A 9,020-nucleotide genomic window follows, 5' to 3' on the forward strand; every position below is an offset into this window, starting at 1 on the left:
ATTCCCAGCATTTTCACACAACAACTATTAACATTCAAGACTTTTCACACATCATACTCATATTTTAACATCACTCCAACCATACAGTGGACGAAAAGGGGTATGTCAAGTAGTTAGTGTATATATATATAAATATATATATATATATAAAATCAAACATCCTTGATGTCAGCCACCATTTTTACCAGTTAGTGTGCGGCTAAAATGAAGTCGGCCCCAGTAAAGCAAAAGTCCCAACTAACAGGATTCTTTCAGTATTAGACCAAATGTCTTGCCATATTCTTTGACTTGTTGGTGTTGGAAAAACCTGTCTACCTACTGGACCAGAAGACACCCTTCTGTGTGCTCATCAGTACGTTTAAACAGCTGTCAAATGGGACCTCATGTTACAATAGGATCGCTTGTTCAAATAAGGTTATGAATGCTGTGGAACTAGATGAAATTTACCAGGGAGGGTAGGGTTGGGCCAGGGACACGCAAAAAAAAAGTGGGGCGATGAAACAGTACATTGTTTAGTTTACCAGGTGAGCCACAAACCCTAGTTTGCAGACGCCTGATCTAATCAATAATAGCTATAATCTTAATAGGACTGAAACTAGCTCAACAATGATATAAGTGAATAAAAGTTTCTTGAAATTTCAGTCCATTTGCCCCTAATTTGAACAGGTAAATAAGGTGTTCTGCTAAAGGAATTCCTTTTTTTCCCCTTTTAAGATATTATTTGCATATGATTTACTTGAAATAAAATAATGCAGCTCTTTTATTTAAATCATCTTATTCCATTCCTAAATCGTCTTGCTGACCTGCTCAAATCAAAGGAAAATATGTTTAATCTAAGATAAATTTACTTAAGATTTTTTTAGCATTACGGTATATGTTTTTTTTAAGCACAGGGGTCAGGAACTTTTGGCTGCCGCCTAAAAACACCCATGTGTCCTAGTTTGGTAGTTTGCACTTTCTATAGTAAATGGTAGAGGCCAGAATGTGTTTCGCAAAGTTAAGAATTTTATCAAAGGTGATCAGTAAACTAGTATTACTAGTTCTTTCTACTCATCTATTAATGTGGCAAAATAAATGCCTTTCTAAATGGAACTACTGTGCTGAGCAGCACTTTGGCTAACTACAAGGACCAAATCCTTAACATTAGTTAAAATGCTGAGGTTTAATTCATTGTTTTAAATCCTCTAGATGAATATTTTGGCATCCATTGAAAGGTACAACAATAAGTCTACTAGATTTGACTTTTGTGCTAAAAGTACAGCTATCTAGTAAGATTTTGTTCAGACAAATTCATGTTAGCCAGTTAAAACATATGGGTCTTCAACAACTAGTTAAATGGTAATACATATACTAGTTAGGCGTAGTCATCTATCAGTTGCAACTTTTGCATTACTGGTCCAATGAATTTGTTGGCAAAAACATGATCAATCTCAAGGACATCAAACAAAATAGACAAACTACTTGCCATAATCCTTGCAAATATATTGTTCATGACAGCAAGAGTGGAAGTGATTAAATTAAGTTGAAGATTATCATCTAGACAAAGAAATGGTTTTATGAATGAGTTTCTCACACACAAACAGCTCTGTTTCATCATTTTTCCAAGAAAAAAAAAAAACATTTTCTAAAAACAAAACAAAATAATATTTACAAACTATCAGGATGTGCGCATCAACAGCTCCCTCAGCTTTGTGAAAACACCCAATTAACCTTCCTTCAACATTTAAACACTTTCGCTTTACAGGTTCCTTTGACAATCCCAACCCTGAGGCACTAAAACCCAACTGTACCATCTTGCTCATCGACAATTTCCAACAAAAGCACCCTCAGGCTAAAATATGTGCTTAGTTCAAATGACATGGATGAAAATAATCAAATAGAAGATGGACAGCAATGATAAATGTGTCAACAAATGTATCCGAATTCATGGCTTATTCCATAAAAATTTCACATTTCTTTGAACATAAGGGTTACTCTCAAGTACTCCCCCCATCTGCTTGCTTCAACTGCCTACAGTTTGCCCGATGACGCTCTGCGAGACACTGGGAGTGATTTCAGCCCCAGCTAAGTCATGATCAACATGAATACATCCTAGCTGCCTCCCGCCTAAATGCCGCTCAAGCATAAAAAAAACCTGCGAAGGACAAAAAGAAAAACGAGGAATTCAGCCACGCCGTAAGGAGTGCTAGTCGTGTCGGTTGGTCTGCCCCGGTCAGCCTGCAGTGCATGATGGGATGCTGCAGGTGGAAGACTCAGGCAGGCAGCAAGGAAGGATCAAAGAGCAGCACACACACACTTCTAGTCCGTATACTCAGCCACTATAGACAACAGCACCGTTATATCATCTGGTTTTCCTCCTGCAGAGAGAGAAAAAAAATTAAAATCTTCCCATTTAGAGTTTAATCTTAAACATCCATAGCTTTCTTCTTCAACTTGCCCGTTACTTACCTCTTACATTCAGACCATTGTCACAGGCAAACTGTGCAAAAGGAGACATATAATTTGGATCGTAGGCAAGGTCATGAGCTTGCTTTGCGATACTTTGTGCAGTCTGCAGTACACTATCGTAGTTAGAGGTCTGGAGAAAAAAAAAATTAGAAGTGTTAAAACCCACATAGGATTCACTGCGTGTAAAAAGTAGGATGCTTTCCAAGACCCATACCTTGAGTTTTTTTAGCTCCTGCAGAATCATGTAGTCTGGCATGTTGTCAAAGAGGCCGTCTGTCGCCGTTAAGATGATGTCACCAAGCTGGACATCGAAGGATGAGCTGTCTGCAGCTTCAGGACTAGAACGAAACATCAAAGGATAAAAATAAGTCAAATTTGAAAAGAGAAACCTGATGATAACAGTTTCAATTACTTCCAACACTTTCCTATATGGAGTAAAGTAGAAAAAAAAATGCTGAAGGTGATTAAAGTGCATCTGCTCCTAGAAGGCCAAACTGGACCACATAATACACAGCAAATTGTGCATGACCAAGGTTTGAACATTAAGAGTGCCATGCTGTCCCTGGAAGATGTCTGAGCGGAGATATTGGAGCATCCAGTAAAGAGCGAGTAACTAAGCCAACTTTCACTAGTCTTCAGACTAGCTGGTAGTTAATGCATAATAAAATATAAAGAGGTATAACAAGTGTCATATTGCACAGTTATTTATTTGCACTTTACAAAAAAATAAAATAAAATAATTAAGTGCTATGTTATTGAAAATGTTATAGGTATTTTTCTAATATCGTCATTTAGTTTTACATTTTTGATAATATAACAACCCTAGTCTCCAACAGCTTTGTCCATCTAGAGATTAAGATTTCTGCCCTTCTTCAACATCGATCAGATCAGAAGGATCAGATTCCTAATCAATTCAGTTACACAGGTGAACCCAATGTAACGAAAGGTTACAATTGATTTTATTGGATTCTATTTTGGATCAGAGGAACATGGGTTTAAAACCAAAGCACTTATGTTCAGATCTTTGTAATGAAATGTTGTGAGCTACATGCAAATTTTCTCTGGATCATGCCAGTAAATTGCACCAAATCCATGATAGTTTGTGAGCATATTGCGAGCATTTAACAGCAATCTACTGACCTGTCACTGAGCACAACTCCCTCGGCTCCAGGAGGAGCGATTGATAGCTGGAAAGGCGTGTTGAAATAGTGCTGTTGCTCATCTGAACGATGGACCACCTCTCCGCCCCGCACCACAAGGAAGCCCGAGTCTCCAAGGTTACACGTGTGTAGCTGGTGACTCCTTCGATCCAGAACAACAATGCAGGCAGTGCTGCTTCCTATATAAACACAAGAGTAGAAATATGTAAACAGAGCATTTATAAAACAAGATTAAAGAAATCTGTTACTGTAAATGTGCCAAATGTTACTATTATCTAATGGAAGGGAAAGGAAAAATTGCAGCCGGCTATGCCCTCCTCTCCCAGATCCCACTAACCTTGGGCACAGAGGGTAGAGTACTAACCTTTTGACAGGTTCCTAAAATATAATTAGAGCCTTTTATAAATGTCACAGCAGCCACTGGATGAAATGTGACACAGCAGCCTCAAAAGAAATGTGACCTTGGTCACACGTTTGACCTGGCCCTGCATTTAAAATCTTTACAACCACTCAGTCTTATCAGTAACAGACGGATAAATGACCCATTTAGGACCTGGCTGAGAGCAACATATGCATGTTTGTATAATAGAAAAATATTATCACCCCCCAAAAAAAAAACAAATTGTCAGCATAACAAACAAGCCATTTGCAATTACTTTAAGCATAAACCAACAACAAACAAAATAAATATTGACAAATACACAAGCTAAAACTGAAGTTCTGCAACAAAACATCAGTAAACACTCCTTCAACATTTACTGTAGTTTCCATTTATTGTAAACATTAAGCATCCCACTTGAAAGCACTGCAACAGTCTGACTCATACTGCAGCTATTTAAGTTCAGCTCACGCCACAGATTACTGCACAACTATCCCCGGTGTACAGACTGTTCAGATGTTTATTCTCATGTGTGTACGCACCTAGCAGAGGAACTTTGTTCTGTAACAGCTCATAATATCCAGAGGTGAGAATCCCCACCGGATTAGTGGGAGTGAAGCGTCCCTCCTTCACCAATCGCTCACAGGTTCTCATCAAGGTGGCAGAGAACTGAGATGGGTCAACGCCGTAATCCCGCCATCCACCTACACCATCTGCTACACCTAGAAATAAGAAAAGGAGATTCATTAATATGCACCCCCCCAAATAGGCTTGTTTTTTCAAACCCCCATAATTAACAATTTTTGTAAAAATGCATTTTAAAGCCACATTGAAGCATCTCTTAGCAAGATACATTTATTTACTAATCACATTTCCACGGACAATTCCAAGTGCAGCACATAAAAGAAAAAAAGTAGAATGGAGTTGTATAAATGCCACAAATAGTTGAGGAGAATAAAACTTAATTAAAATAGGAGCTTATATATAAGAAAAGAAAAAAAAACTGATTGATACAAAAAATAAAAGGAAAGTTGGATTTAAAGTTAAATAAAATTTTAAGGCCAATCATTTTCTTTATTGTCTGCATATCCCCTTATTTGTTTCACACATTGCCTTTTAAAACCCACAAACCTTAATGATTTAGAGAAAATTTGTGAATAAATAAAGTTAAAGAAAATTAGTCTGGTTTGTAATTTTCCTCCCCAAGAACAAGCGTTCAGTACACTAAAGGTTAAAGCTTTTCACCATGCAAAATAGCCAAAGCTTGTAAAAATAGGGAGTGTCTCAATGCAAAGATTTGCCACAGACTTTCTGTTAAGACTATGATCAAAACTAGAATTATCCAATCTAACACAAATAATCATTAATCTCAATCTTTCCATTGCTTTTTTGCTTTAAGGTGAGCACAGGCCCTTTTTAGCCTCTGAATTTATTTTTCTTTGATATAGTGTCAGATATTAATCCAATTATCAAATGATTAGCAAATATATATTAAAACAAGATAACTATAAAAGTTAAAGAAGAATAGCTATACATGGTACCACATTACACTACAAGCAATAATTTAACTTGACAATAACTATTCTCTCTCTCAGCAAGGATTACAAAAGAAAAACAACAAATATGCTTACACTTTAACACACTACAGCTAGAGAATTGCGATTAAACTAATTAGACTGGAGCTTGGAATTTCCCTAAAATTCACTCCTCTGTGGCTAGAACAAAGAACCAGTCTTTAACAAAGAACATATTTAGACCACATTTCCTCCACTCTTCCTTTGTCTCATGATTTAACCAGATAGAGATTAGTACACCGCAACAATAACTTCAAATCGTTAGAATAAAACATGTCAAAGTGTTGAATGAAACCACGTGGTCTGCCTGCGGAGCATTTGGTCAGTGTTACCGGTGAGGACAAAAAGCACCAAGCTAAGGCTAGCGAGCTAAGGCTAGCAATATGGCTGCCTCCACTCTCAACCATTCTGACCTCTGCAAGACATTGTAGTATTCATTCCCAATTTTCTTGATTGTGCACCTTGCAGTCATATTCAAGCGGAAAACCGTCTGTTTAAAACTTTTGATATTATTTATTCCCTTTTCCGCTTTATCGCCGTGTAACAGTGTCAGTGCCTATCTGGGTGAAAGGTCATTCGGTGTTTTGAAGAACAAAATACACACAAACAGAACATAACTGCATTCTGTTTAAAGTAAGTAGATAATATCGGATATTTGTATGCATATGTTAAACCCTGTTAATCAGATAAAATTACTTTGTCAAGCTTTTATAAAAGCGGAGGGGGGACATAAAAGAGAGGGGGGTGTTTTGTTTTCATCCGTGTGGTCCGTACACGTGCGGGTTTGGATCACTGAAGGTCACCAGAGCTGTATTAATAATACAATTTATAACGCAGCTCAACGTCCGATGCACCTTACCTAAAACATCGGCGGCCCTGTGCCGCGCTATGAAGCAAGCATCATCACCGTAGCACATCCCTTTCTTCAGGATCCCTTTGCGAAAGTCTTTACCGAAGCCATAACTGGCGCTGATCAGGCTATAGTCCCGACCGTCTGTCTGAGAAAGTCCGCCCAGGACAGCCCTGGCTACCAGTCTCCCATAGGACAATACAGATAACATCCCCCGGCAAGGAGAGTTTCAGTCCCGATTACAGCCCGAACACGCTGTTCCCTTCTTCCTCCGATCAAACCGACCACCTGTCCTCGGATCACCGGCTGTCCGTTTTATCCGTCCATTAGCCTCCAACAGGCCCCTCCGCAGTGACAATAAAGACGCCCCGGTTGTGTTCCTGCGCTTTATCCCGTAGGCTGGACTATACCGCGGGCTGTTTATGTTCCCCGTGTGCCGTTCTCAGTCACTACAGTTCCTCCGCTGGGCTCTCTCCTCACCGACATGTTGCTACCGGACACAAAGCTACAAGATCACATATGGGTGTTTACAACTGTGACGTCGCGGCAGAGCGCGTAAGGTAGCTCCTCCCACTGAGCATGCGCACAAGAAGAGAAGAAAGATGAGATCAAGGGCGGAGAAGACATGCGATTCCTCGCTCAAAACTAAATGGAATAACACTAGGGGCGGAGCTAGATGGGGAGCCAGGGGTGGCCATGGCCACACTTAGCCAATCATTGGCCACCCCTACCATTTTTTCCCCCTCTAATACAGTCAGTGGAAGCAGTAATACTCTCAAAAGGAATATTCAAAACATTTTATTTTTTTTTGTGATTAATTATACTCTACTGGTAATTATACACTACTCTACTAACATTAAAGATGATAAATACAGAAATCATGCTCTTTTCAGAACTAGATTTTGTGTTTTATGGGGTAAAGAGAAAAATGTCTCTGCAAGTCATCTAGGGCCCTGTCCACACGAAGTCAAAACGAACATGAAACGCTAATATTTTCCAGAACGTTTGTCGTAAAGACGGAGACGTAAAATAAATGTGATCGTCCACACGAATGCATGAAAACGCTGCAAAATGTATGCAAGGCCTGTAAGTGGCGCTGTGGTGCCAAAGCAAAAATAGGCGACGAAATGTTGGGCATGCGCACTAATATTTATACATGGTTGCCCTGCGGGTCCATTTTCGTGGTTCAGTCAAATTCAGGTGCTGAACTATGTCGTCGATATTGCTCTGTTCTTCCTGGAGATATTCCAGAAGAAGATTCTGTTGTAAGCCCGACAGCAGGGTGAGTAGCATTAGCAGCAACCATTCAACACAGTACGGCGCCATTGTTGTTGTGATACTGTGTCGCGCATGCGTGTTTAGAGGCGACGCTATGATGCATGCGTGTAAAAAAAAAATGCGGTTAGAGCTTAAAGATGGAAACGCGAAAACGGCGTTTCAAAATCTTCCCACTCTGAAGGCTGAATAAAAAAAAGATCGTTTACAGACCCCCGAAACGCCGGCTTCGTATGGATGAGAGGCTGATTTGGTGAAAAATTTGTGCGTTTAGGCCAGGGTTCGGCTTCGTGTGGACGGGGCCTAGGAGTCTTCAGTGAAATCAAAGATACATAATTTTAATAAAAACTTAGCAAATAATCAATTTATGTAGATATTAGTGCTTGTAAATATCAACTTTATGCAGACTGTTTATTGATACAAGTCGGTAAGTAATGACAGTGATGATTGATTTATGCCCCAGAACTCAAAACTGAGTTTTATCCACTATACCTTTTATCTAGAAATTACGGATGTTTAAATATATGCGTCTTTTTGTTAGCAAACGCTGTAGGAAAGTATAGTTAGTCTTTGTTTAGAAAATATGGATGTTTTGCTTGTTAATTTTCCTGTGTAGTTTGACCGTCAGGTTCTGGTGCCGAACCACTATCAGCCACCCCTCAGTGTACATTAGTTATTGCCTGGCCACACTTATAAAAAATTTTTGGCTACGCCTCTGAATAACACATCCTAGATCTGAATGAATTAAAGAATCTAATTGAATACTTTGCTCTGCATGAAGTTGAATTTGCCATCATCTCAATCACACACAAATCATCAAAGGAAATCAAATTTATTAACCAACAAAGGCCTGGATTTGGAGTCTCACACAAAACTAAAGTGGTAAAACACACAACAAGTTAATCCAACTTTGATGTAATGTCCTTATAACAGGTCAAAATTAGGCTGCATATTGTGTGTGGCCTCCACGTGCCTCTGTGACCTCCCTACTACAGCTGGGCAGACTCTTGATGGGGACGCGGATGGTCTCGTGAGGGATCTGAGGATCCCATCTCGGTACCCAATGGCTGTCATGCTACCTATGGCGAGCACATGGAGAGCTGTGCAGCCCTCCAAAGAAATGCCACCCCACACCATTACTAACCCATTGCCAAAACAATCATGCTGAGGGATGTAGCCGGCAGCAGTGTCTCCAGACTCTGTCTCGTTGGTCACTTTTGTGATACCAACATTCAAAACATCAGCCAGACAGCATTGGTCCCGACCTGCAGAACCACTTCTTTGTTGAGTGTGTCTTGCTAATTGCTAGTAATTTCTATTTTTCCATTTGCACA

At 39.5% G+C, this 9,020-nt stretch overlaps 1 protein-coding gene across 1 annotated transcript; it reads right to left on the reverse strand.

The window, feature by feature from the left end:
- LOC107092700 (protein phosphatase PTC7 homolog) lies at positions 1-6,945 on the reverse strand. The gene is made up of 6 exons (XM_015387306.1): positions 6,421-6,945; positions 4,530-4,709; positions 3,589-3,787; positions 2,663-2,786; positions 2,449-2,578; positions 1-2,357 (listed from the first exon to the last, which is right to left on the reverse strand). The coding sequence occupies exons 1-6, from the start codon at positions 6,620-6,622 to the stop codon at positions 2,299-2,301; spliced, it is 894 nt and encodes a 297-aa protein (XP_015242792.1). The 5' UTR covers positions 6,623-6,945; the 3' UTR covers positions 1-2,298.
- Between the last annotated feature and the right edge of the window lie 2,075 nt (positions 6,946-9,020).

This window comes from Cyprinodon variegatus, unplaced genomic scaffold (assembly GCF_000732505.1).
Source record: "Cyprinodon variegatus isolate N-32 unplaced genomic scaffold, C_variegatus-1.0 Scaffold390, whole genome shotgun sequence".
Taxonomy (NCBI): domain Eukaryota; kingdom Metazoa; phylum Chordata; class Actinopteri; order Cyprinodontiformes; family Cyprinodontidae; genus Cyprinodon; species Cyprinodon variegatus.